Genomic DNA, 26,421 nt, shown 5'->3' with positions numbered 1-26,421 from the left:
CCGAAGAGCTGCAGCTGCATGCGTCTCATCAAAATTACGCGGTATCGAACGTTTAAGCAGAGATACCAATGACACCTGCGTGGTACCAACGTTAGCTGTACGCTTCTTGAACACGGTAACACCGGGAACATACCGCAGGCAGGGCGGGCGCCAGCGTTGCCGGTCTTCTTGGACTCCTCGTTGCCACCCTTGCCGAGGTCGTCGGTGCCGGCGTGGCAGACGACGGTGCGGCCAATGACGCTCTCAGCACCGATCAGCTTGATGAGTTTGTCGGTAGTGGAGCCGACAGCGTTGCCCTGGCCATCGGTCTTGATGTTGCCAAGGTCACCAACGTGGCGGTCCTCGTCGGTGGGAGCACCGTGGCCCTTGCTGTGGGGGTTGACTGCACGATCCCGTCAGCGTCTGCACCTTCCCGCTCGCGCATCAGCGCTGTATCACGGCTCCTTACAGTGAGGGCCGGCGGAGGTGCAGCCGTTGGTGTTGTCACCGTAGGCGTGGATGTGCATGCCACGCTCGGCGTTGGAGTCGTGGCCGCTGAGGTTCCACGACACGGTGGTGGGGGCGGACTCGGACTCCTGCTCGAAGGTGACAGTGCCCTTGACGTTGGAGTCACCACGGATAACAGCGACTGTTTTTGTTTGAATCGTCAGCCACTACTGCTGCTGTTGCCCCGGACACCTTGATGGGCGGAACGGTGCGACCGACGGGTGCCAATCTGTCAATCCCATCCCAGGAAGCCCCTAGCCGTACGGTATTCATCGTTTTAGGCCCTCGAGACCATCAAGGTGTCGCTCGAGGTACTCGAACCAGCCAATTGGACTCCCTGATGGGCGACGAGAGGACCGTTCGGTCAAAGAACATGCTCAAACCGTCTCACGGCGCCGCTGCAGCTGCCCCACTTCCGGCAAGAGCTGGCGTATGGTACGGCTGAGCAAAGGAAAGTTACCGCACTTACCGGCCTTGACCATTTTGGCGGTTTTAATGTTTGTTTTGGGGGGTTGATGTGAAGAATTAGAGCTTCTGCTGATGGATGAAGAGGAGAGAAAGTGAGCGACCCGCCGCGACCTCTCTTCATGTGCGGGGCTTCGAACTCCCTCCTCGCTTTCGTCATCAACAAATCACTAACTCCGACAGCTTCCGACCAATCAGAAGCGGCCATCCCCGCAGGGGTCCACAGTCCCAGTCCCGCCTTGGGCTTCACCGAGCGCTGCTTGGCTAGACTCGCATTCTTGCATAAGCTTCAACACTGCTCAGTCATCGCGTCAAAAGTCATCTATTTTGTTTGCAAGCGAAAATCATCTGCTAGCTAAGGGTTTATCATCAACGCCCAGAACTCATTTGCAATGATCGTCCATCCCAGCTTCCATTATCGTAATTTGCATTTTGGTGCCTTCCGCCCGATATCGGATCAATTTAAGCCTTCTGGATCTTCTCCTTGAGGATGTCCTTCAGGGTAACAGCGTCAGCGGCAAACTTGGAGATACCCTCGCGCAGCTTCTCAACGGCCATCTGCTCCTCGTTGAAGTCGAAGCGGAAGAGAGCCTCGTCCTTGATGTAGCTCTTCCTCTCGATGTCGAGGCTGCTGGCGTTCGAAGCATCGAGCTTCTTGGGGACGGCCTCCTGAGAGTTGTAGAGGTCCTCAAGGAGGTTGGGCTACGGTTCGTTAGCACAAATTTCTCCTGTCTTTGATTTCACAGTGCACTTACGGAGATGGTGAGGTAGTCGCAGCCAGCGAGCTCGGTGATCTCGCCAATGTTGCGGAAAGATGCGCCCATGACAATAGTGTTGTAGCCGTACTTCTTGTAGTAGTTGAAGATCTGCTCGACACTCTTGACACCGGGGTCCTCAGTGGCGGAGTACTCCTTCTTGGTGGCAGCCTTGTACCAGTCAAGAATGCGGCCAACGAAGGGGGAGATGAGGTAGGCACCGGCCTCGGCGGCGGCGATAGCCTGGACGATCGAGAACATGAGAGTCAGGTTGGTGTTGATGCCGTGCTTGCTCTGAAGGATCTCGGCGGCCTTGATGCCCTCCCACGTAGAGGCGATCTTGATCAGGATGCGGTCCTTGCCGATGCCCTGCTCCTTGTACAGCTAGAAGGATGTTAGCTTGCAAACAACACGCGATTTCTCGTAGTTGCACGTACGTCGATGATGCGCAGCGCCTTGGTGACGGAGGCCTCGGTGTCGAAGGAGAAGCGGGCGTCGACCTCAGTGGACACCTTGCCGGGGATGAGCTTGAGGATCTCCTTGCCGAACTGGACAAGGAGGTTGTCGAGAGTAGCATCGACCTGGTCGTCGATGCTGCCACCCTTGCCCTTGCCGTAGGCGACGGCGGCGTCGATCAGAGCGGCGTACTCGGGCTTCTTGGAAGCGGCGAGGATCAGGGAGGGGTTGGTGGTGGCATCCTGAGGGTTGTACTTGGAGATGGTGGCAAAGTCACCAGAGTCGCAGACGACGGTCTGTAAAGGATCGCAAAGCGTCAGTAGAGCTCAATGCAAAGTCTGCGCGGGAAAATGTTGGGTTGCGGGAGGCGCGGTGGGCACGCCGGCGACCGCGGGGTAGAGGGTGGCGGGGTGGACTCACGGTGCCGGAGGCCTTCAATTGTTCGAGAGAGCTAGGCATTGTGGTGGATTTGGGTGATGTGTAGAGGTGCAAAGGGTATCAGAAGAGGGGTGCAGAGATGACGATTGAGTGTTGAGGGAGAGAGGATTAATAGGGCGGGCTGGTGGGGTTTTGTGAGCGGCCGTCGATGTCACAGGGTGGCGCAAGGAGCGAACGGCGCACCGTTGCAGGGAAGTGGATGGTCGCACGCACGTCAATCGCCGCCGCGGTTTCGCTGGCAGCGGGCGGCCCTGCACTGCATCCTGCGCCGATAGTTCTCCGCCGCCGCTTCCAGCGACCGTGGGCGCTTCTCCTTCGCAGCCATGTCCGCGGCCGGCTAGAAGCCCTTTCGCGATAACTTCCACCTTGCGGCCCCAAGAAGCAGCCGCCGCCGCGTCTGCCAAGCGGCGGCGCGGATAAAGAGTGCGAGCGCCAATAAGGGAATCTGCCGGCGCTTCCGCGGTTATTGGTCATTCGATGCGGCCTGGACGCTTAGCTTGCCCGGTCTTTCTGAATGGGTCACCGCCCGCAGAGGCTGCGCATCCGTCATCGCTCACTGGCCCAAGCGGCCATCTCTTTGTGACGTCTTGCTCCATGATCAACCCGGCCCATCCGCTCTTCATAAGCGGCGAGGCCGCCCATGCAGATTCTGTCGTCGCATTGGCATCACACCTCGCACTTCCGCGAGGATCGGACCAGTCCCGCCGCCTCTGCATAGGAAGCACGCCATGTTTCTTTCAAGATTACAACTTTCCTGCATCTCGCTGCCTCAAAAATTGTCGATCCGTTGATTCATCCCACGCAGACTGCCCGGTGGCCGGCCCACCGGAGTACTTCTTGAAGATATTGTGACCAATCAAGGCCGATACGTTTGCTGAGTGCTTTTTTCCACGGAGCTCCAGTGTCACCCACGGCTATTTGAACATAGAACCGGCAAAATGCGACAAGCGGGTCTCTGGCGGCTCCTGAAACCGAGAACTGCGTGTCCCGTCCATCTCCTGCTGGCCTATCTCAGATTCGCCGTATCAGAGGGGAATTTCTGCGAATTGAAGGCCTCGATGTTAAACGTGGGCGTCTCGAGGGCCACGAATATTCGGGATTTCCGCAGCACTTCAAATTGTTATCATGTCGCTATGCCACGATTACTTTGTACGCTTATAGTAAATCGTGGTTTTCAGCAACTTCCGCTACTCTGTTCAAGGAGACACCGATAAGCACCCGTTGAAAGCCAGTGTTCAATCACGTCCTTTAAAAAATCCGACGTTTCTCTTGGTCTATCGACATGTTATTTGAGATATCCCCACAGCTAGGCGTAAGGGACCTCGACAAAAAGGACAACTATACAATGGGTTTAGCAGAGGCATGCGCCCCAGGCCATTGGAACGTGGTACGCCGCAAGCAACATTTGCCACCCCTTCTACACCGAGAATGATCGCAACCATGGTTGTGATAAAGATTACGATCTGGCAAGATGATGCAGGAACCGCTGCAACTAAACGCCTATATGGCGTTTGGACCAAAGGCTGATGGAGGCTCAATAAGTGTAGTCAGCCGACCAATCGCATGTCTTTCCGTGCTACAACAGGCAAACGCCGCAAACAGGACCCTTGAACCCACATGAAAGGTATAAATAACACGTTCCTTATTGATTCGGCTGCGCCTGCAACCAATTAAAACGCCGCCCTGAATGACCTTCTCTGGCGCGAGGTCCCTGAGATCCGGTCTTTGCGTTCACCAAGGCCCGATCATTATTATGACAAAGTATGACGCTTGCACTACAAGTCATGACCGATTTCTTTGCAAAGAAATCTGTCAAGATGTATATCTTACTTGAACATCGCCGGCAGCAATGGGTTCCGCCGCTTCTAGTGTGGTACAGCGGATGGGGTTTAGGCCCAATCGGGATCCCGCAAGCGCGTCTCAGAGAACAGAGTCCGTCGACGATCAACAGCGGGATCGTCGTCCAAGGTCCGGGCCGGATGGACAGAGTTTTCGGGCTTCGACATCATCCCGTCAAGCCGTGCGGGCGAAAGAAGGCCGGAGACCGGGCGTGTGGCAATGACTATCTCCGGAAGTCGTAATCCCGAACAAAACAAGCAGCCAGTGACCGTTGGCAGAGACCGAAGCACTGCACCAAGCTCTAACCGAAGGCGTCCACGTAACCCTTTCAGGCAAGCTTTGCGACTTTTCTGGATCCTGCGGTCGCGGATTCGCCAGAAGCGAATGCCATCTCCTCCACCAACGCTGCCTTCCGCGCCCCGAACCCGAGAGCGAGGGCCCCGATTGGAGCCTTGCTTACCTATCTGCTCGACCGGGACACGGGAGTTGAAGGAACGGTGGCTGTGCGTGTCTCAACTGCTCATGAGATATATTCAAGGCCGTCCCCTATTGTCTTCTCTTTGTTCCGCCTCGTTGCTCGCTTCAGTCGGCGTTTTACCTCCCCGGTGACGTCTTTTCCGGCCACCGCATCTCTTTGTTCAGACCTCTACTGTAGAAGCCCGTCTCCACAAATCTGTCCCCGCGTGTTTCCCACAGTCTTCCCTTAGCCTCGCCATGTCGGCAGGCTTCGATCTCTCCGCGCAGCTGTTTTCGCGGGCCGAGGCGAACGTTACCCGCGGCAACTCCACCTACCAAGAATGGAAAGACTACCGTGATAGCTGTACGCTGGACACTTGCCCACTGAGCCTGTCCTACTGGGCATATCGACCGTCTCTGGTCGCGAACGGCATTTTCCTTGGAATTTTCTCTCTCTCTTTGGTGCTGTTTCTGTGCCAAGGAATTCTGAGTAAACGTTTCCTGGGTTTCACGATTGCCATGGTGTCTGGAAACATTCTTGAAGTCTTGGGGTATGCGGGAAGAGTGATGAGTTACTATAACCCATTCAAAGAGGTATTCAGATCCAAGCTTGGAGACATGTGTGGATGCTGACCGTTCGCTTCGCAGGACGGCTTCCTGATGCAGATTGTGTGTCTAACCATCGCGCCCGCCTTCATGGCCGCTGGCATCTACTTCTGCCTGTCGCGCATCGTCATGACCTTCGGCGCAGAGAACTCACGCATCAAGCCGCTCTCGTACCCGCGCATCTTCATCCCATGCGACGTTATTTCCCTGCTCCTGCAAGCGGCCGGCGGCGGACTCGCATCGGCACAGTCTCACGCCAACAAGGACCCTACTACCGGAAACAACATCATGATTGCCGGTCTAGCCTTCCAGGTGGCCACGCTCTTCGTCTTCATTATCCTCGCCACCGACTTCAGCTTCCGGACGTTCACACGCGTGCGCAGGATGGGCAAGGAAGCGCTGGACGAGAGGCACGAACAGCTGCGGAACAGCTGGCCGTTCAAGGGATTTCTGGTGGCGCTGGCCTTCGCGACGTTGTGCATCTTCACCAGAAGCGTGTACCGCGTGGCGGAGTTGAGTGAGGGTTGGACGGGTCACCTGATTGAGACGCAGAAGTACTTTATCGGTCTGGAGGGCGCAGTAGTGGGCGCGGCCGTGCTGAGCTTGAACGCGTTCCATCCGGGTCTCTGCTTCAGGGAGGGCTACCAGGAACGGAAGGGGCTGGGGTTCGGAAAAAGTAAGCAGCCGTCGTAGGCAGGCGCGTGGGTGACGCACTATAAATATTGATCTTTTTTTCCCTGTTGTTTTGATCCTCCGCGCACCTCCGACTCGAACATCTCGACCGACCTTCGCAACTCCAACTCCGAACAGCGCTCTCCACCAAACTCCCATACATATCCCCATTTTCAGCAACATCCTCCTCAAACCAGCAGCATCTCCACCATGTCTTTCTTCATGCCTCTCCCATCCGCCCTCCGCTTCAACATGAAGGAGAGGGCCCCTGCCAAGGACTACGCCTTGAAGGAATACGAGAGGCAGGGTCGCCTCGCAATCTGGATCGATGGCTCTGTCCGCAACCTGAAGGAGAGGCGTGGCTCGCCCGCGGTGACGTCGTTCGCGTGGAAGGTGGTCCATGACGACGGGGTGGTAGACTGGGCCGACATGTTCGTGAAGAACGAAAAGCGCGAGACATCTGCGCGGGAGGCAGAGCTCTTCGGAGTCGGATACTGCCTCCACAACATTGTCCGCCACATCTTTGAGAACGACCCGCGCACCCGCGCGGGCGTTCACACCATCGTCGTCTACACGGACTGCCTGGACGCCGTTGAGAAGATCGCCCAGCAGCCGGGAGGATCGCGTGTCCGCTATTGGGAGTGGGCCGAGTGGCCCGTAGCGGAGATCTACGTGGAGATCGAGAAGCTGGCGGAGCAATACGGCCTCACGGTCGAGATCAACTGGGTGCCCGGCCACGAGGGCGTGGAGGGGAACGAGTGGGCCAACTTCATCGCCCACAAGGCCAACGGCTACGAGTCGCACGAGCTGCGGTGGACGGACAGGGTGGCCTGTGAGTGGATCGAGAAGAAGTGGTGGGCGCGCAACGAGCGCGACGAGGCTCGCAAGCGCGGTAGGTGGACTTTACGTCTTTCCCTTTTTGAGGAACTTGATAACTGCGATCACAGACCAGGAATTCGAGCGCGAGCTGGTGGCGGGCTTGCCCTAGTGAGTTGTTGCCGCCTGGAACTGCATCAACCTCGGATCTTCGCTCATGTGCGCGCCACCATCGAGGACAGCCTGTCGGATAGCAACTGTCACCCGTTCCGGTACAAGGACATGATGGGGATGCACAATGGCGGCGTGGGCGCGGGCGCCGATTGGACCCTGGGCTCTCTTCTCCGTGAGTCTTCCAAGCATACAGCCTTTGAAGATTAGCTCACTGATATGGTAGAAGCCAGGGCAATCTCTTCGCCGGACCGACGGCCTTTCTGGAGTTATTTTTTTTGGGGGGGGGGTTTTTTTTCTTTCTTATTTTTCTTCACTATCAACATCACAGCATCGGAGTGGACGGCGGGATGCCAACACTCGAGTTTCTTTTTACTTTTATCATGCCAATGGCCAAAGCTTTTCCGGATCCAGTATTGCCCTAACAGGCATTTTTGGAGTGATACCACTGCGACCGTGTACAATGCGTGACTTCAAAGCCGACCATCTAGATGGTTTTGAGAGGGGCGTGGTTGTTTCAACATTTATACAGGCGCCGGAACCATTATGAGCTGACCTTTGTGCGCATAGGTGCGAAATCAACATTACTCAGTTGAAGCTTTTGACGGAGCTTGCCAGAAATCCAAACCTGTCCGAATGATTCGACGGCCAGTATCTGTTCGAATAGAGTTTATCGACTCTCGCTAAAGTACCTCCAAGGAACAATATCTGGGGATTGACAGGGACTCCACCGGAATGCGGAGGTACCTTCCTAATACAGGCAGCGTCTTCTCGTGTTCAGCCCATTCCGGCTTCCTTCGTCCATCGGCCCCCGCGTTACCCCAAGGTTCCGGTGGATAGCGCGCAAATTTAATATGTGGGACGCATTGCTGGCGCAGTTCCCACCGCAATATATACAAGAACGAATAGGCGCCGTACCCAAAGTAGGCGCCACAATAGAAGTCACGAGGCCAACGCATGCTTACTGAGCCCGGAGAAATATGCCATACCGGCACCGCGCTTCGACGAGCCTGCGGATAGCCGATTCGCGGAACCCCACAGCCCACGCTTAGCAGCCTATAGCAGCGCTTGGACTGGTGTTTCATGGTGTTTCATTCGCGGAAATGCTGGCCATCAGACGGTGGATGCTTCTTGACCGGCCCACCCACTTTACCCATGGCTCGCGACCTTAAAAGCAGCCGCAAATCGTTCCATGTTGAGCAAATCTGCACGCAACTCTTCTTGCCGTATCCGACACCATGAGGCCGATTACTTCGCTGATTTGCTGGCTGCTCTGGCTTCAAGCAACCCTTGTCGGCGCCGCAACCTTCACCAACCCGCTCAAGGACCCCAATGGCTCGGATCCCCACATTGTGTGGACGGGTGGTTACTACTACCTGATGACAACCACCTGGACCGACCTCCAGATCACGCGGGCCACGACGCTGGGCGGCTTGAAGACTGGAGAGACCAAGACCGTCTGGACAGACACCAACTCGGCGCGCTGCTGCAACGTCTGGGCTCCGGAGCTGCACTATTTTGATGGAGTGTAAGTAACCGGAAGATCACAAGGTTGCAGCAGCAGGCACTGACGTGGATGCCAGCTGGTACATCTACTACACCGCGGGAACCAGCGCCAACCTGGACGGCCAGCGTCCGCACGTGCTCAAAGGTAAGCCAAACCTCCAATCTCCATCAACAGGCTCCCGCTAACAAAACGACTCAATGCAGGCGGCGCCACACCCTGGGATTCCTGGTCGTACCTCGCGCAGCTCACGACGACGTGGGGCATCGACGGCACGGTGGTGCGCTTCACGACGGGCAACTACTTCGTCTACTCGTGCATGAGCAACAGCCTGCAGTCGCTGTGCATAGCGCCGCTCAACTCGCCCGGCAGCATCGGCACCAGCAAGGTGCTGTCGCAGCCGACCGAGTCGTGGGAGACGGTCGGCGCGCCCGTGCAGGAGGGCGCCGCCGCCATGTACCACGGCGGCAAGACGTACATCACCTACTCGGCCAGCTACTGCTGGACCTCGAGCTACCAGCTCGGCCTGCTGACCTGGAACGGCGGCGACCCCGCCTCGTCGAGCAGCTGGGTCAAGAGCGGGCCGGTCTTCAGCTCGGCGAATGGCAACTACGGAACTGGTCATAACGGGTACGTTGATCCGCCCAATCCCAATCTTCGTCCCTCGAGAGCTGGGAACAGCATGCTGACCTGAATCGATGAAAACACAGCTTCTTCACCAGCCCGGACGGCACCGAGATCTGGAACGTGTACCACGCGACGGCCAACAGCGGCGGCGCGTGCGACGGCAACAGGTACACGGCGGCGCAGAAGGTCAACTGGAACTCGGACGGCACGCCCAACTTCGGCACTGCAGCTGCCCTGGGCACGAGTCTCGCTGGACCTTCTGGAGAGTAGGCAGGAATGCGTTGTCTCATCCGGACCGGGCCGGGTTGCCGGGGGGCAAGTGCGAGACGACGAGAGAAAGACGAGACGAATAGTAGCTTCGGAACCGAGCATGCTCTCGGTCCGAGTCAATACATGCTTGTAAATACCATCCGCTTCATCAAATCCTGCTGCGCTGTGAAACAACAAACACGTCGTCGGGACGGTCCGCCGGTCCGAGCTTGCCATGTGAAGTGGATCCCGTTTGCGGTATTCGATGCAGCCGACGTGCGTTCTGTGAAACATCGAGGCTTGACAGCGGGCCGATTGCCATGCGTTCCAAATGAAGGTATGGTTGTCTATGCCTGAGAGGGGGCGTTAATGGTTGTGGGCGACAGAAATAGAACTTTATCGCACCACGTGCAGCCTCGGCCACGGCCTTATCCCCGTCGCTAGACGCCAGCCATGCCCCTGATCGGCCCCTTTGCCTACGGCGAATGCTACCTATTTCGATTTCCGTGGTCGTTATCATTTTCGTATGGTAGCACGGCTGAGAAACCGGGATACTTACTCGAAAAGCACGGTGAAACGGAACGGGCTCCGCAGTCTTCATATCCTGGCACATCGCTCCCGCTTGGGCTACATGCCGGCCAGGAGCCCCCCGTACATGCTGCCTGTTTCAATCAAATATGGCAAGTTGATCGGCCTGCCACGAGGCAAGCACAAGCGGTAAAAAGCATCTTTTACTCGGCAACTACAACTGGTTTACCACGTTGAACGAAGACGAACAAACGAACGCACCCTCGACCAGGCACATCCCCATCCACATCCACCACGACCCAAGCCGTCCTCTCCCTCTCCCTATCTCTTCAAAGACCCCCAACTCCTCCGCATGAGCTTCTCAAACGACGTCGTCTCCATATCGGGAAACAGCTCGCCGATGGTGTCGCCGGGGAAGTCGAGCCAGCCCTCGGCGAACGCCAGGCCCCAGACGCACAGCAGGCCGTCTAGCTGCCGCTTCGACGCCAGCGCGTAGCGCGGCACGTTGGCCGGGAGCTCCGCGACGCGGCCCGCCTTCAGCTCGGCGACGGATTCGTACGTCATGTCGAACATTTGATCTGCGCGTGGTTCAGCTTTCAGAAACCCAATCATCCATGATCCTCCCACTCCCCCCTCCCGAGAGAAGAGAAAGAAAGAAAGAAAGAAGGATGGAGATGCTCACCCCTCGCCCTCTCCGCCCACACGAGCGCCTCGTTCCACGTCAGCCGCTCGCCCACGACCCAGCAGCGCTCGGGCCACGCGCCGCGCTCGACGGCCAGCATGCGCGCCACGCACGCGCCGACGTCGCGCGAGTGCGTCGTGACGACGTGGGCGTTGCCGTCGCCCGGCAGCGCCGCCCGCGCGTTCTCGACGTCCAGCACGACGGCGGCGACGGGGGGGAAGCCGGGCGCCGGCGCGGGCTCGACCGGGTGCGCGAACGAGTCCATCAGCAGGCCGGTGATGAAGCGGGTGAAGGTCAGCCGGTCGCCGTGCGAGCGCAGCTTGGAGACGGCGGCGGCCTTGTAGGCGGCCGGGTGGTAGGTTCCCAGGTCGGGGATGGTGGGGGGGAAGCCGCTGTGGTGGTGCGGTTGTGTTAGGTGGATTGGTCGTGTCGGAGTGATGGAGAGAGAGGAAAGGGGAACAGGAGCAATTGTCTAGAGTCCGCGAGCAACACGTGGGATCTCTAGGATATGGGCAAATACTGACTGCTTCAGCGCCTCCTCGTAGTCCCAGCCGTACTCGCTGGGAGCGAAGCGCGTCACGGTGCCGGACAAGGCGGCGCCCTCGATCAAGTTCAGTTGCGCGTGATGGTCGTCCTCGGACGTGATGCCGATGACGGAGACGACGGTGTCGATGTTCTCGGCTCGCAGCCGCTCGGCAATGGACGACGGCGACGAGTAGTCCAGCTCCAGCGCCTCGATGCCGCGGCGTCCGGCGATGGCACCCGTGGCCTATTGTTGAAGACTTTAGTGTATCGATCAAAGTTGTTGTCCTGACGTGGACGGAAGCAATGGAGGCCATTCACTTACGCTCCGAGTGAGCACGTAGACGGAGTACTTGCCAGTGTTGGCAATGTGTTCGACTATGGTTCGACCAAGTCCTCCGGTTCCCCCGGCGACGCCTACTCTAGGCTTGGGTGTGGTGTCCATGGTTTGTGAGGGCATCTTGGGATGGCAGGTGAGTGTGTTCGGTAGTTGGAGATGCTGGAAGTGTAATGATGTTTGACTCTGACTTCTACGCTCTCTTGCTTGCTTTACTTTCGTCGAGGATCCCCACTCCTTTCCCTTCCATCAAAAGTTTTTTCTTTCATGAAAGTCGGTCAGCTGAGTCGGTGCTGGCTTGGTTGCCGAATTGCTGACGCAGTCTCCTGGATCGCTTGTCGTGCAATCTGGGTGATGTGCCCTACTTTCTTAGGTTCCACCGGCGAGCTTCCTAACTCAATGCGGAAAGGGAGTCGGGAATGCTATAGCCCGAACTTTCCAACGGTTACAGGGTCTACACTCGACTGGTACCCGATTTCTGTTGGGAACCTTGAGAAGGGTCAGAGACTGTATAGCCAATGGGAATGTTCCCTTTTCCAAAGTATCTGAAAGTGCCTCGGTAATTGCTCTTTGGGGGAAAGAGTAACGGAGAAGGTCGCGATTTCATCCAGAATAGTCCTCGCTTCTTTGCTTTGAAACCAGAATGATGGCGCAACTGTACAATTATACGTGCGTTGGACTGCTCTTGAACGGGTAGATTATTGGCCCGGCCAATGGATTTGCGTCCGTTTCGCAGAAGCGAGCCTCGGCTAAGCGTCTTCCCGTCCCTTGCCAGGCGGAGGTTGAGTAATCGGTAAGTAACAGCAAACCTTGGGTCAAAACGTAGCCGATAGTTGTCGGCGCTCGCTGCTTCTACTTGGATTCTGAGCTCTTCTGGTTTAGTAAAACCCCGAGAAAACTGACCAACTCGACCATTTCTGGGGTGTTTGTGACATATCACAGATTAGTATTAATCGATTAGGTACTCTCTTACTTGTGGCAACAGGAGTCTCCCTCACGCTATGCCTTGCTCTTAATGAGAACACGAACACCCTTCGAACCAACCTTTGCCTTCGGGATGAACAAATCCCGCTGCACCCGGACGTCATCGATGCTAGTCTCAAACAGTTCCATCCGATCACCAAAGCGTCGAAGCACCGTCGCTAGAGCAATGTGCATCTCAGCATACGCAAGACTGTCATATCGTTAGCTCGACACATCCGAATGAGTAAAGACGAACAAGAAACCGAGGGAAAAGGGAAAAGAACAGAGGAAAACGTGGCACCTACTTCATCCCCAAGCACTGCCGGCTCCCCTTCGAAAAGCTCAGCAGATAACCGTCCAGATCCCTCCTCCTGTTGCCCTCATCATCCAACCACCTCTCCGGCCTGAACTTCTCACTCTCCGGAAAAATGTTTTCGTCGTGATGCACAAGCACAGCCGACATGCCGACGGGCACACCCGCCGGAATCAGGATTTCATCGCCGTCGCCGCTGCTACGATTGATGAAGCGCATCGGCTCGTCGGGAGAGACGCGGGCGAGACGCGTCGCCAGGCCGTACGACAGGCGCAGGCCTTCGGCGATGGTGGCGGAAAGGTAGGGCAGTTGCTCGAGGGAGTGCCAGGGAGGGATCACGGCCGAGTCGGGCATCGCGCGGGCAAGCTCGGATTGGAGGGTGGCGAGGGTGGATGGCTGAGAGAGGAGGTGGAACATGGTCACGCAGATGGCCCAGTTAACGGTTTCGGTTCCTGAGGCTTGGTTAGCCGACTGGCGGTTCTTTTTTGGGGGGAATGGAATGGAAGGTGCAACACACCGGCGCCGATGACGGCCTGTCCCTCCTGCCACAGCCGCGCCGTCTGCTTCTCCTCCTCGGGCAAGTCGCCCCTCAAGATTTCGTGGAAGATGGTGGTCCCCGACTCGGCCGTCTTCTCCTTCTCCTCCCGCGCATCCTCCTCCCGGTGCACCTGATCGATGGCCTTCATCATGCTCCGCTGAAAGTCCAGATACGGCGCCATGTCGGGCATCAACTTCCGCGTCCAGTCCTCGGGCAAGGCATGCAAAAACGCCAGCAGCCACGGGAACTGCTTCACCGTCGCGCCCAGGGCCATGCCCGCATCAATGCCCTTGGTCAGATTCGGCAAGAAGGTATCCGACTCGAGGAAATCGTAGCTGTAGCCGAAGGCATAGCGCGACACGACGTCGGTCGCCATGCACCCGAAGGCGTCGGGCAAGTTCACCGGGCAGCCGTTGCCGGCGAAGTTCTTCTCCAGCTGCGCGCACAGCTTGTCGACGACGCGTCGGATCTGGGGCTCGAGCTTCTGCACGCTCTGGCGCGAGAAGAAGCGGTTGAAGGGCGTGCGGCGCAGGCGGTGCAGGTCGTGCGGCACGGAGCCGAAGCCCGCCTGCGAGAGGCCGAATTGGGCCGTGTAGAAGGCGTATTTGTTGCGCTTGGCCTTGCCGCCGGGGGCGTAGAGGGTGTCGATGAAGGAGGGGTCGCTGACGTGCAGCTCGTGCGGCGAGATGCGGATGATGGGGCCTTTTTTATTTCTTGAGCTTCGATCAGGAGGAGGGCAGTCGATGATTATTGCGTACCATATTGGCGGTGCAGCTCCTTCAGCTTGAAAGTGTACTGGCCGCCCTTGATGCCGTCGTAGTAGTACTCGTACCAAAGCGTCAGAGCCGCCAGCCTGGGTCCGGGGAAGCTGGCCAGCGGCGACAGGTACAGGCGGTAGACGGCGCCACACAGGCAGTACAGCAGCACCGCCGCCGCACAGGCCGCGTAGGGGTGCGTCGTCAGGCTCTGGAGCAGCTCCGTCATCTTCGTGGCCTGGGGAGGAGATGCTGCGAGTAAGAGGACTTATGTACGGATCCCGCGCGATTGGCACCCTACTTATCTCCCCTTTCCCTATTGCAATCGGCGCGGGGGTGATTGCCATAATCGCGCTGGGCTCGGGCTTAATTCTCCGCCCGCCCTCGACCCGTCGCCGTCTGTGCCGCATGTTCGAGCAGACGCGGGACCTGTCACTTTCTGTCAACACAGCAACGCACCCCTGGTTGGATGCAGCCTGCGACAGCCGCGTCGATCGGGCAGAAACCAGACCATTGGGAAGGGGGCACTCACAGGATCGATAGACTGCCGACATGCAGTCACAGCCAACGGGAACAGCGGCGGCTGGGAGGGAAGGAGCATGGGGCAGCGGTTGAGTCATGCATCGATATTCCCGCGAGAATCGCTTGTCATGCTTGACGATCCTTCACTGCCCCACTGTGACAATCTCCTGCACCATCTTTACCAACTCACTCTTCAGCATGACATGACAGATCATTTGAGGAAAAGTCCTCTGGCCAGCCACTGAATGGTACTCATCAAATTTTCATCTGTTTACTGAATGTCTTCGAACCAAGCGCTTTATCTCTTTCGAGAGCTGCAACTTCGTCTACCAATCTCCTCGCTATCCCGACAACCCTCCCTGATAGCCGCAGCTTGGAATGATAGCTAGAACGGTTTTCTAGTTCAAGGGAATGTGTCCCTGTGACACCGTATGAGGCGCAGCTCTTGCAGCGCACAAGCAGCAAAAATAGGAAAGACAGGCATTTCACATCTATTTCCGTTGCACTACTGCTGTGTGGGGGCTGCAGATGTCGCAAGGATTTTTTTTTATCCTCTCGTTAACACTGTTCGGAAGGCTTCCAAGCACTGTGGCATAAGGCTGTAACGGCATTGACCCGACGACAGCAGTGACGATTACTGCGCCATAGCCTTGTGCAATTAAGCATCATCAGTCAGCAGCATTCAGCCTCTTGGTATAACGCGTGGACTAATTATCACTCCGACAGAGGTGCGCAAGCGATGCAACCATCTCTAAGCCTCCTTCTTTCTCTATAAAAGGCACCAGGAAGGCTACCTTTCGCCTTATACATACATGTTAGAAATAGAAGCTGTGCAAGGCTGGGTTTTCCCGAAAAAAGGCAACTGTGTCCTACAGGATGCCCTCGGATGTTCTTCAAGCTGATAATAGTTTCATGGCCCCCCAACGACGTCATTCAGCGCAGGCTGCCTCTCACATTTTACGAATACATAAAGCCAAAGTTGAGACACATTACCTTAACCCAAGGAAAACCTTCGACATGGATTCCGAGTCAACTGATTACTACAGCATCCACACCGGCACTTGGACGAATTGGTCACATGGAAAACTCTTCGGGGCCACCTTGACGACTACGCGTACCAATGGAAGTCTTTTGATTGCCTTCATCTCCCTTTTCATCACCGTTGTTGGTACCAGCTTTTGGAGGATCGGCTGTTTCATTCTTCACTACATCCATTCGGCCGAGGTGTCAAAAGATGGCCTATATCACCAGCGACAAGCGGTTCTTCGAAATGCAGCCAACGGTGCTACCGGCCTCTGGAGCCTATGTCAAGTATTGAAAACTTGGCGGAACACTGCAAAGACTCCTTATCGACGCATTGCTCCACTCGTTCTTTTTACTGCAGCCACACTCGCAGCCTTCGCCATCGCCAGTACTTTCTCGTCTCGCATCTCGAGTCTCACTGGAAATGAAGTTCTCATTGTAGGCGACAACTGTCGCCTGTTGGACTATAACAAGCCAAACACAACAGAGACAGCCGATGTGTTCCAGCCTTACTTTTACCAAAAGTTCACTTCAAGCCTCAGCTATGCACAGTCATGCTATGCAAACGCATTCAACATGGACGGCTGCAAACGTTTTGTGAAGAGAAACTTTCCGGCAAAGATAATCCGCAACGCAACCTGCCCGTTTGACAAGGAATTATGCCGAAGCCAGGAGTCAAACATTCTGTTGGACACCGGGCCTCTTGCCAGCGACGAATACTTCGGGCTCAACACACCTCTTAACGAACGGTTCACTTACAGACGTGTGGTGCAGTGTGCGCCATTGGTGACAGAAGGGTTCCAAAAGGAGATACCTGCTGCGGTTGCTGGGCAAGATGTGCCTTATATGCGGTACTATTACGGAAAACGGAACCTAGGTCAACTCCCGAGATCAGTCGACTTTACGTACCAGTATCCCATCATTTCGACGAACAGCTCGATTACCGCTCATTTCATCAGTGCACCACCTGACATGACCTTGGAGTAAGCACAGCTACCCCGACTTTCGACACTAAACTCGCGTTACATGCTGACATGGCAAAGTGGGGCAGCAATCGCAAGTTATAACGGCTCGATTACTGGAGATTCAGACATGACCCCGATCCAGCAGCTACAGCGGACAGATGCGGATGTATACCTGCTATTCCTCTCGACGAACGGGATACTGTTCCAGAACGAGACCAACGACCCGTGGTACTCAGCACATGATGTCGCCGGTTACGCAGCCTATGTGGCTATCGATCCGACGGGACAGGACAGAAAAAAGGTCTATGTGAGCGATGAGCCGGCATCTCCTCTTGCCTGTGCTTGCCAGGTCCAGTACTGCAATCCGAATCTACCGGCAAGCACTGGCTGCACTCCACTCCAAGGCGTTGAAGACGCATATGACTCGGTGCAAACACTTTTGGCTCGAGATGGTAGTTCCGTCGGGCTTCCTGTATACTCCACGATGCAGTGGAACGTGGCATTCATGGGTATAATTTCTAACTTGGGGACGGCATGTCTAGACTCAAGTTCCCGCCGAGGAGGCGGAACTCAGGCACCAATTCCGGATTACCAGTGGCAACTGGATGTTGAGAAGCTGAACAATATCAGCTTGGCATGGCTACAGCAATACTTTGTCGACATCGCAACTGGCCCCTCAGATCCAAGGATGGATCCATTTTCGATTCTCCCGCGCAATGAGAACGACAAAAGGACGTGTCGAAACCAGGTCAGTACCAACCACCAACGTCCTCGGAGATACTCAGGCTAACATCCATGTTACATGGATAGAAAATCCTCAGCAGCGATTACACCAACTTCTCCATCTTCGGCCTCGCGACTACACTTGTTGCGGGTGGTCTGATCATCATCGTATCCTACGTTTTGGAGCCGCTCGTGATATGGATTCAACGACGCCGCAACCTCGATGTTTATGCTCGCGTGGAGTGGTCCATGAACCAAACGCTTCAGCTCCAGCGCATGGCTCATGAAGAGCTTGGACTGGGTGAGTGGGAGTGTTGCGACGCAGATGTCCCGAGAACCCGACGAAGAGAGAGGCTTGCCGTCTTGGACTTGGACGACATGAAGCACCCAAAGCTCAAAGCTCCGCCTCCAGTGTTTGATGAGTTGCTTGCTGGTCCGGTGGAGAAAGAGTCGGCGCGGCAGAACGGTCGTGAGAAAGGCGAAGAGCAAAAGGAGCCTCGAGCAGAGGAGGCTGTGGCCGTGGCCTCAGAGGGATCTGGTGATGAAGAGATAACACAGGATGGAACGGCGGAAGGGACTGAGGTGAATCTCCCGAGGGGGATCATCTGAAAATTCCACTCCCCGCTTTGATGTCTCCGTCTGTTGAAGTGTCGTTGGCCTCCGGATTGTTGATTGACTCTTTGGCTACCTGTCTTCTGAATCTGTCATCTTAATTTACTATTACTTCCGAAATTAGTTTCGATGTTATTGAAACATTGCCGCTACCAGACATGTGAGGCCGAGGCAGCTGTCCGGACGTACACGTTGGGCAATCGCAACAACGATATCAACGGCCTGACAGCTCCTTCAACTCCAGTACCAACCCTCAGTTCGGAACAGCCCTCGGCTTGATCTTCACGTCCACTCCCTTGACCCTCACGAACCACGAGTTCGTCAGCTCCCACTCCTTCCTCGGATCCACCAACTCGAACTACCCACACGGCGTCAGCAAATCTGATCTTAACCGCCAAACAAACGAATCCGAAAGAGAGAGAGAGAGAGAGGGAGAGAGAGAGCACTCACATCGAACCTCCCCAGTATCGTGGGCACGACCTTGTAAATCTCGAACAAACTCAGCTCCTTCCCGAGGCACACCCTCCTCCCGGCGCCGAAGCTCAGCATGGCGTCCTTCATCCGCTTGACCCTCTCCTCCCACGCCTCCTCCGCCTCGCCCTCCGCCCGCAGCCACCTCTCGGGCGCGAAGCTCTCCGCATCCGGCCCGAACACCGCCTTGTCGTTGTTCACCACCCACGCATTCATCCCGACGACCGTGCCGCGCGGCAGGAAACCGCCGCCGCCGACGTCCGGAGGCAGCGCCAGCCCGCCCTCGGGCACGACGCGCTCGAGCAGCAGCCCCACGCCGGGATGCACGCGCAGCGCCTCCTTGACGACGGCGTCCAGATACGGCAGGCGGACCGCGTCCTCGTACCGCCACACCCCGGACGGCATCCCCGCGGCATCCAATTCCGCCCGCAGCCGCGCGCACGCCCGCGGGTTGCGCAGGAGATAGTACATAACGGCGGCCAGCGTCGTCGCCGTCGTGTCGGCGCCGGCGAGGATGTTGAGCAGCATCCAGCCGACGACGGTGCCGTCGGTGATGTTGTCCTCGGCGCGCGCCTCTGCCTTGATGGCGAGGAAGTGGTCGAGGTAGTCTTGGTTCTCCGTCTCGTTGACCTCGGCGCCCGTCGTGCGCGCGACCAGCTTCTTGACGCAGAAGTCGGCCGCGGCTTGGAACGAGGGCGGGCCCGTGCGGTGGACCGGGTTCTTGTCGAGGAGCTCGTCGAGGATGGGGATCTGGCCGATCTGTTTGTGGTGGGGCGAGGAGGATGGTGGTTAGTTTAATGTGTGGGGGGGGGGGGGGGGGGGGGGGGGGGAATGGTTGCGTGTATGCAATGTTACTTTGGGAGGGCGTTGGGGCGGCACTGGGGAGAGGGAGAAGCAACCACTTACGGCGGCGAAGTAGTCGAGAGCTTGCTCGGCGGTGGAAAGCAGGTCGTCGATGTCGCCTCCCTTGTTCAAGAAGCCCTCTTTGATTGGTTTGCTGAAAGTGACGTCCGCGATGGCATCCCAGGCATCTGTCATTCAGTTCAGCCAAGGCAAGATATAGTCAGCAATTGCCAAATATGCATTCAACCTTCCAGCCTGCGGCAAAGAAAAGAAAACGAAAGTCGATGCTCACAGAAGAGAAACCACTCGGCAAGATCACACGCTTTGCCCTGCTTGGAGAAGCGTTCTTCCAGCTTCGTGCAGAAATCCTCCACCACCTTGTCGACACGATGTTCCAACTTCAGCAACGCCGAGACTTTGTAGTACTTCTGCACCGGCGCGCGCAGCTTCTGGTGCAAGCCATTGTCGCGGGTACCGAAGAGGGTGCAGACGCGCTGGTTGCCCTGCGTTATGTCGTTGACGGCGTAGAAGTCACTCTTTTATTCTCCAATGGTTATCAGTTGGTCAGTAAAACACGACTCCATTAGAACACTTCAAGAAAAGGAGGGAGTGGAGCATGATGAAGTGATGTGGCAACGATACTGCTCACCTTCGGAAAGTTTGCCTTGTTGGAATAGATCAGCTTGATGCACTGCGGATCGCTCAAGCTGACCGTGTTCGGGCCAATCCTGACGACCGGACCGTACTTGGCGTGTAGCAGTCGGTGGGTAAGCTCCGCCCGGCCGCCCGCCGTGTCGAAGAAGCGCTGGGCATCGGTGAACTTGGCCAGCAGCGGGCCGGGGATGCGGCGAAGCGGGTGGAAGTAGTAGCGATAGGCCGCGAAGGTGACGGCGAGCACCAGGACCACGGTAAGGAGGGCCATGACTCCGTTCGTTTGGGAGGGAGGGGGCGGATTGGAGTTTCAAGGCAGGAAAAGTGAGGCGAAGTGGGAAGTGCGGTATGCAAATACTGTGCAACTCGAGACCCCGCAGTCCGTTTCCGGTATGAATGGTACAAGGAGCTGTGGAGAGCAGCAGCTTTTCGGAGCACTTGGGAAAGGGACGACCCAACAATGCAATTAATACAGTAGGCCCTTAATTCCTCAAGGGGCACCACGCCATGGACGCGGGATGGCGAACTGGGTCTGCGGCACAGTAACTGCAGCCATTACTCGAACCTGGCTAACGGATTCAGGAGTACTCGACCGTTCCGCGGGCAAGGGAAGGTGATGATCCGGGGACTACGCGTTTAGCGCGGGCACGTCGGCACTCATTGCCATTGAGGTTTGAAGATCAGAGCGACGCTGTCGGCCTGATTACAACTGCCGAAAGCTATGGGCTGATTCTGTGATATAGCGGTGGAGCAGGGCCCGCATAATTGCAACGGCTGGCTCTGGGTTGTGAAGAGATCTGACTCGCCCACTTCTGTGGACCCATTTCCCGATCTGGCTAGTCACGGAACCGAGGCAGCGGCGCGGCCCGCCCTCCGCGCGGCTGCAGACGCCCTAAACTCCGTGATTTGAGGCCTCTCGATCGCTGAATTTCGCTTAGGCATGTTCTCGGCCTTGGGTCCACATCCCGGAGTGTGCGGTCGGGTAGCAGAGACATGGCCTTCAGGTGTGCCATCGTCTCCTACTGGCCCTGACTCAAATGCTTGTTCGAACTTCGCCCACGGGATTCACCCGTGCTGCGAAACGACTCCTGCTATGGCTCCCTCACAGCTCAAGTATCAGACTTTGCCGTTTGTCATTCTGGCACTGACCCCTCTTCCAAACTCCTCTCCACCATCACCCCCATGAAGACGATAGGCGGCTTCGGCCCGGCCATCATTGGCGTCATGCTTGGACAGACGGTGTTCGCCATGCTCTTTATCTTTCCGAGGCTATACACAAAGGCGCGAATCAACCGCTCCTTGGGATGGGACGACCATATGGCAGCATTCTCGTGGGTAAATCATTCCGTTGGGAACCGCAAAAAGAATCATGACGAACGTGATCCAGGTGATGCTATTGCTCTATTCTGCAATATGCTCTTACGCGGCAACCGAGGGGTATGGGCGGCATGCCGAAGCGCTGGGTGGCGAACAGGCCGCCGTGGCGGCGAAGATCACTATTATCGGCCAGACTTTCTGTAGGCCTCAGGAATTGGCCCCTCCGTTCATGCGCTATTGCTGACCTCTCAGGTATCATCGGCATTGCGACGAGCAAGGCTTGCGTGGCCTTTTTCTTGCTGCGGATTGTCGTTTTCACATGGCACCAAATAGTTCTGTGGGTTTGTGTTGTTGCTGTGACTATCATTTGCGTGTTGTGCGCATTGTTTGATTTCATACGATGCGATCCGGTCGCAGCAGTTTGGAACCCTACATTGGAGGCCAATTGTTGGATGGGTACCGAAGCGTTCACCGATCTCTCTGTTGGTGTCGGAGGTCAGTATGCTATACTTGGAAGATGAATGGGTTTGCTGACTTTGCCGCAGTGACTTCTGTAATATGCGACTTCGTGCTGGCCCTTTTGCCATGGGCGATCCTTTGGAACCTCAACATGAAGAAAAAGGAGAAGAAACTCATCGGCATCTCTATGAGTTTGGGAGTATTGTAAGTATATCAAGGAGCAGGTTAACGTTGTAGCAAAGCTGATCCCTCGAAGTGCTGGAGCGTCCGGTATCGTCCGCGCCATTGAATTGAAGCGCCTATCAGGGAGATCCGACTATACTTGTAAGTTCCGAGTTCCATTTGAAAGGCCTGCACTAACAGTGGCCGCATTCGATAGATGAAAGCGTTAGTCCAATTCTGTGGTCGTCTACCGAGCTCTGCATCACCTTGTGTACCGCCTGCATGCCAATGCTCCGACCTCTCTATAACAAGATCCGGGGTAAGAGTAGCACCGATGGCTACGAGCCGTACGACAAAGGTGAGAGTGGAGGTACTCCGGCTCAGGGTATATCCCTTGACAACATGGGAAACAACAGCAACAAACGCAAGAAGGGATCGACGAAGATGGGTCTCAATGAAACGTCTATCGGCGGCTCAGTCATGGATACGTGGATGGATCAGACCAAACGCCAAGGCAGCGACGAGGACATTCTGATAAATCAAAGAAGTGGTGGTATAACTGTCATAACCGAGATTGACACGCATTCAAAGAGATCAGCGTCGCTCGCAGAAAGTGCGGCCGAACGGTCGAGGAGGTAGGACGTAGGAGGCAATACAAGATGACCGTCAAGACGTCTTCGGAGCTTTCCCGTTGCTTGACGAGATAATGAAATACATCCCCAATTAGCTGAACATGGTCCAGCTCTGGCTGTCCCAGTCAACGCTTTCCAGCCAGGGCATGAACTCGGCGTCGTTTCCGGAGAACGGTATTGAGAAGTCAACATTGACCGACGACGATCCATTATCTGCCATGTGAACATCGCTGCGCGATTCTGGGCTTAGGATCTTATCCAGGATACGCTTGATGAATTTCCGGCCCTGTGCACATATCGAGGAGCTGGGCTCATCTGCAGGGACGTATGCAAGAGCGTTCGCAAAAACACTCAAGTCTTGGATGGTCTGGGATCGGTTGAGCGGAAAGGAAATGGGCTGGTGTGGATATTGCTCCTGGCGAAGAAGCTCGACTGCAACAACACATGCAGCCGGGAGGCCAGGGCTTGAGAGCTGGATAGCATGATTGTCAGGAGAGGCATCGTATAAGAAATGATCGACGACCGCTTACCATTAAGTAGGCATCTTGAAACTCGCCGAGGACTTCCCGCTTCCCAGCGACCGTGATGATGTCCGCGAGTAATCTGACCGCCACCTGCAGGAGGTCCCTCGTATCTGCACCAGCTCGCTTGATCAGCGCCCGCTGAAGGAGAAATTCATTGTAGAGGTGTTCGATATGGATGAAAACAAGGTAGAGGCACTCGATAGGAGGCTTTTGATTGTTCCAGATGTGTTCTGGCTCTTGGCGGAGATACGCAGGGAGTGCGTCCCATGTTTGCTCTGCTTTGCGCTGAATTTCTCTGCGATGTCATTGTCAGTCAAATTAAGGATTGTGCTTAAGCCCAGCTTCTTACCTTGCCCTTTCCACAATGTTGCTTACTTGTGCGCCCATAGAGAGCTCCAGAATATCTTCCCTAATTGTCTAGAGTATAAGATCAGCATGTATACGTTCCTGATCGAGCCGAAAGAAAATGCACATACGCAATATTGCACCCAAGCACGGGTCCAAGTCCTTCTTTGGACCCGTGTGCCCTTGGACCAGCCTTCACTGTCAAGAGTTGCAAGCGCAGCCTCAAGGTCAGGACCGTGTGAGAGTAATTGCTTATCAGTAAGGTCCAGGGGAAGATGCACCACACAATAGCGGTAGCTGAGACGGGGCGGCCGGCCAAGGAAAGCAGACAGCCACTTGTCATGGGCGAAGGCCGACGCGACAAGTCTTTTTCGGATTTCCACGAGGAAGAACGGCAGATCCTTTGAGTTGACTTCTTGATGCCAGCCAAGAGCCATGATAGCGTTCATTATCCGGCCCGATCTCTGCCAGCTATCATAGCCTAATAACCCGCATCAGTAATAAGCTTTGGTCTTATGTTGAGGAAGAAGCTTACAGGAATCGCCATGCAAGAAGAGATACATGAAGTTGGTTTCATACATGAGCCACATGCCGATGTCGTTTGGAATGCATGTCTCTTCGCAAAACTTCAGACACGTGTCGGAAGCTCGGTACATGGCAACGATCAAGCTTCTCTTGCTCTTGTACCTGCGGTTGAAGGCCAAGAGCGGGTCCCACTCTGACAAAGAGTCAGTCTTGTCTCGGGTAGGTGTGTGGTGTAAAGCCGAGCTTACCTGGCATTGTTGTGGCAACCACGCCCACCAGACACAAAATGATGCCCACAACCTCCCACCGGATGTTTTTGGCCGTCGACAGCTCAATCCACTCGCGAGATGTCTTGACGCTTTCGCTCCGCAGCTTCTGGTCGGTGTTGAGCCAGACGTGTTCTGACAACCTTTTGAGTTGTTCTAGGTTCTGATCTTGCAGCACCTCTGCATACTCGGACCATAGCGAGGCCATCCACTGTTTGATGATAGGCTCGATGGTGATTAACCCCTGAGTAACGGTGTACCATCGCTGTATGTAGCGCTCGAAGATGGGAATGTCCTTGAGAAGACTGAGTATCTCGACGCCTTTTTGGACGTGTTCGGGACTGATTCTGGGGTTGGCACCGGAATGACAGGCAGTCTCATCCTGGCCCAAACCCAGGCTACCCTCATTTTCAGTCAGGACAGCGGAATAGCTGGTGGATCCGAGGAAGCCAGCATGGTGACGTACATCCGACGACGCAATACACTGGAGCTCCGTTTCGTTTGCATCATCATCGACAGCGGGCAACGGGGTGGTGCGGGAGTCCAGCTGAGCAGTACGAGGAGAGGCGGCCTCCGGGGAAGCGGTTTGCGGGGGGCTGAGCACAGGCTCAGACCCAGACAGGCGGGGAGTGGCAGCAGAGCGAGTACGGGTCAAGGGAGCGGGGTGGTAGACACATTGGTCCTGCTTGTTGCGACGTGCACATCGGCCACAGGTCGGCATAACGTGGTCGCAGCGGAGTTTGCCCTTGCGGCATGGTTCACACGACTGCAGCTTCCCATTCCGACGATACGAGGGGTTGAGCCTGGGGGTCTCAAAGTCTCTGTTGAGCTGCTTGGGTATCGAGAATCGAGTCATGTTGATGTCGCAGTGTGTCCCGGTTTCAAGACGGAGTTTCCAGGAGACGGAGAGACAGGAGAACGCGGAAAGGGTGAGAAGCGGAAACGGGGTCGGCCTCTACATAACGCTGGGAGGAGGCGATTCGAGCGTGCGAGACGGCGATTGCGTGACAGGGGCTGGGAATCCTGCAGCGCAATCTGCAACGCACGGAATTCGATCGGAGTTGGGGAGTGTGTCGCAGTGGTGGGGCGGATCGGACGACGCGGGCTGTGACTGCGGTCCGCCGTATATTCCGCAGGCTGCCAGGCTGCTAGGCCCGCTGAGCGCAAAGTACTGGCCGCTTTCGCCACAGCTACATGTACAGCACAGCACAGCACGCGTATCGCATCCACGCTCCCAGACACAGCCATCAGGCAAACGGGCAGCTCCCGCTCGGCCCGCACATGCCGGCCTCACTGGCCCTCAGCCCGCCGCCAGACTGCTTACACACCACAGCCCTACCACCACCAAGCCTCGATATTCTCCGCACCCCTGGCGAATCGTAGCCGCACGTTTTGCAATCCGCCAGCGGTGTGCCATTGCTGACTGACCCAGCTGAGCGCCATCGTGCGTGGGTCCGCGTCCAGAATTGGAACACCTATCTTTGCACCCCAGCTTGAGCAACATGCGCCAGAGTGTATATAATGGCCTTCGGATTGAGAGCATTGCCTTTCTGCTTCAGACACCAGCCCGCTCCGTCTTGACCAGCTTTCTATCCAATCCGTCTTCATCACATCTCGTCCAATCACGCCGCCGCCATGATTCCCCAGATGCCCTTCCGCTTCTACGGCTCCCTCGAAGCTAGCTTCCTGACGGCTGCCGAGCCCACCTCCTACGCCTACAACCCTCGCTCCTCCGTCTATTCCTCATCCACCACCCTGTACAAGGAACGTGGCCCCCAGATCATTGAACCCCACCCTCCGACACGTCGTGCCGCAAGCGAGGACGGCCACGAGGAGTCTCGCGCAAGGCAAGGGGAGGCCGCCGAGCAAAGCAAGGCACCCTCTGAGCCCTCCTCGTCCCGCTCCTCGTCCCGCAACTCGTCACCCAAGAGGCCAATGAACGTCGACCTGCTGTCCTCCGGTACGTAGCACCAAGGCTGCGAGTTGTGCGCCCTTGTAGGGCTAACATTTGCCTGCAGCTCCACGCATGAATGCAACCCGCCTGATGGGCTAGGCATCAGTCCGCTGAGCGCACAATTGAGAGAGAAAAAAAGTCACTGCTACAACGCCCTTTGGACGGGCTTCTTTTACTTACTTAGGAGTCGCATGCAGCCCCGGCCTCTCGACAACGCTGCTGACATCGGCTTACTCCTTTTGGCAACGT

At 56.3% G+C, this 26,421-nt stretch overlaps 11 protein-coding genes across 11 annotated transcripts; 5 read left to right on the top strand and 6 right to left on the bottom strand.

Annotated features, from left to right (window-relative positions):
- Positions 1 to 52: 52 nt before the first annotated feature.
- Positions 53 to 968, bottom strand: SOD1 (Superoxide dismutase [Cu-Zn]; the record flags this gene model as incomplete). The annotated part of the gene is made up of 4 exons (XM_066778868.1): positions 53 to 75; positions 134 to 382; positions 449 to 628; positions 956 to 968. The coding sequence occupies 4 exons, from the start codon at positions 966 to 968 to the stop codon at positions 53 to 55; spliced, it is 465 nt and encodes a 154-aa protein (XP_066631305.1).
- Positions 969 to 1,413: 445 nt separating this feature from the next.
- TAL1 (Transaldolase) lies at positions 1,414 to 2,621 on the bottom strand (the record flags this gene model as incomplete). The annotated part of the gene is made up of 4 exons (XM_066778867.1): positions 1,414 to 1,653; positions 1,707 to 2,090; positions 2,144 to 2,458; positions 2,583 to 2,621. The coding sequence occupies 4 exons, from the start codon at positions 2,619 to 2,621 to the stop codon at positions 1,414 to 1,416; spliced, it is 978 nt and encodes a 325-aa protein (XP_066631304.1).
- A 2,970-nt stretch (positions 2,622 to 5,591) lies between these two features.
- SLS55_007447 (uncharacterized protein) lies at positions 5,592 to 6,194 on the top strand (the record flags this gene model as incomplete). Its single annotated transcript, XM_066778866.1, has 1 exon — positions 5,592 to 6,194. The coding sequence occupies one exon, from the start codon at positions 5,592 to 5,594 to the stop codon at positions 6,192 to 6,194; it is 603 nt and encodes a 200-aa protein (XP_066631303.1).
- A 2,204-nt stretch (positions 6,195 to 8,398) lies between these two features.
- Positions 8,399 to 9,561, top strand: SLS55_007446 (uncharacterized protein; the record flags this gene model as incomplete). Its single annotated transcript, XM_066778865.1, has 4 exons — positions 8,399 to 8,688; positions 8,744 to 8,811; positions 8,871 to 9,294; positions 9,375 to 9,561. 4 exons carry the CDS (start codon positions 8,399 to 8,401, stop codon positions 9,559 to 9,561), a joined length of 969 nt encoding a protein of 322 aa, XP_066631302.1.
- Positions 9,562 to 10,389: 828 nt separating this feature from the next.
- Positions 10,390 to 11,717, bottom strand: SLS55_007445 (uncharacterized protein; the record flags this gene model as incomplete). Its single annotated transcript, XM_066778864.1, has 4 exons — positions 10,390 to 10,646; positions 10,751 to 11,142; positions 11,275 to 11,519; positions 11,598 to 11,717. 4 exons carry the CDS (start codon positions 11,715 to 11,717, stop codon positions 10,390 to 10,392), a joined length of 1,014 nt encoding a protein of 337 aa, XP_066631301.1.
- Positions 11,718 to 12,608: 891 nt separating this feature from the next.
- On the bottom strand, positions 12,609 to 14,407 carry SLS55_007444 (uncharacterized protein; the record flags this gene model as incomplete). Its single annotated transcript, XM_066778863.1, has 4 exons — positions 12,609 to 12,783; positions 12,878 to 13,337; positions 13,403 to 14,125; positions 14,182 to 14,407. 4 exons carry the CDS (start codon positions 14,405 to 14,407, stop codon positions 12,609 to 12,611), a joined length of 1,584 nt encoding a protein of 527 aa, XP_066631300.1.
- A 2,408-nt stretch (positions 14,408 to 16,815) lies between these two features.
- Positions 16,816 to 18,020, top strand: SLS55_007443 (uncharacterized protein; the record flags this gene model as incomplete). Its single annotated transcript, XM_066778862.1, has 3 exons — positions 16,816 to 16,995; positions 17,263 to 17,436; positions 17,499 to 18,020. 3 exons carry the CDS (start codon positions 16,816 to 16,818, stop codon positions 18,018 to 18,020), a joined length of 876 nt encoding a protein of 291 aa, XP_066631299.1.
- A 256-nt stretch (positions 18,021 to 18,276) lies between these two features.
- SLS55_007442 (uncharacterized protein) lies at positions 18,277 to 20,259 on the bottom strand (the record flags this gene model as incomplete). Its single annotated transcript, XM_066778861.1, has 5 exons — positions 18,277 to 18,381; positions 18,474 to 19,253; positions 19,401 to 19,525; positions 19,630 to 19,873; positions 19,987 to 20,259. The coding sequence occupies 5 exons, from the start codon at positions 20,257 to 20,259 to the stop codon at positions 18,277 to 18,279; spliced, it is 1,527 nt and encodes a 508-aa protein (XP_066631298.1).
- Positions 20,260 to 21,757: 1,498 nt separating this feature from the next.
- SLS55_007441 (uncharacterized protein) lies at positions 21,758 to 22,565 on the top strand (the record flags this gene model as incomplete). The annotated part of the gene is made up of 4 exons (XM_066778860.1): positions 21,758 to 21,800; positions 21,851 to 21,968; positions 22,021 to 22,088; positions 22,144 to 22,565. 4 exons carry the CDS (start codon positions 21,758 to 21,760, stop codon positions 22,563 to 22,565), a joined length of 651 nt encoding a protein of 216 aa, XP_066631297.1.
- Positions 22,566 to 22,649: 84 nt separating this feature from the next.
- On the bottom strand, positions 22,650 to 25,074 carry SLS55_007440 (uncharacterized protein; the record flags this gene model as incomplete). The annotated part of the gene is made up of 6 exons (XM_066778859.1): positions 22,650 to 22,844; positions 23,089 to 23,377; positions 23,432 to 23,499; positions 23,559 to 23,908; positions 23,963 to 24,145; positions 24,201 to 25,074. 6 exons carry the CDS (start codon positions 25,072 to 25,074, stop codon positions 22,650 to 22,652), a joined length of 1,959 nt encoding a protein of 652 aa, XP_066631296.1.
- Positions 25,075 to 25,853: 779 nt separating this feature from the next.
- On the top strand, positions 25,854 to 26,271 carry SLS55_007439 (uncharacterized protein; the record flags this gene model as incomplete). The annotated part of the gene is made up of 2 exons (XM_066778858.1): positions 25,854 to 26,178; positions 26,237 to 26,271. The coding sequence occupies 2 exons, from the start codon at positions 25,854 to 25,856 to the stop codon at positions 26,269 to 26,271; spliced, it is 360 nt and encodes a 119-aa protein (XP_066631295.1).
- Between the last annotated feature and the right edge of the window lie 150 nt (positions 26,272 to 26,421).

This window comes from Diplodia seriata (assembly GCF_021436955.1).
Source record: "Diplodia seriata strain FDS-637 chromosome Unknown scaffold_7, whole genome shotgun sequence".
NCBI lineage: Eukaryota > Fungi > Ascomycota > Dothideomycetes > Botryosphaeriales > Botryosphaeriaceae > Diplodia > Diplodia seriata.
The sequence above is the reverse complement of the archived record's forward strand: the minus strand, read 5'-3'. Positions and strand labels throughout refer to the sequence as shown.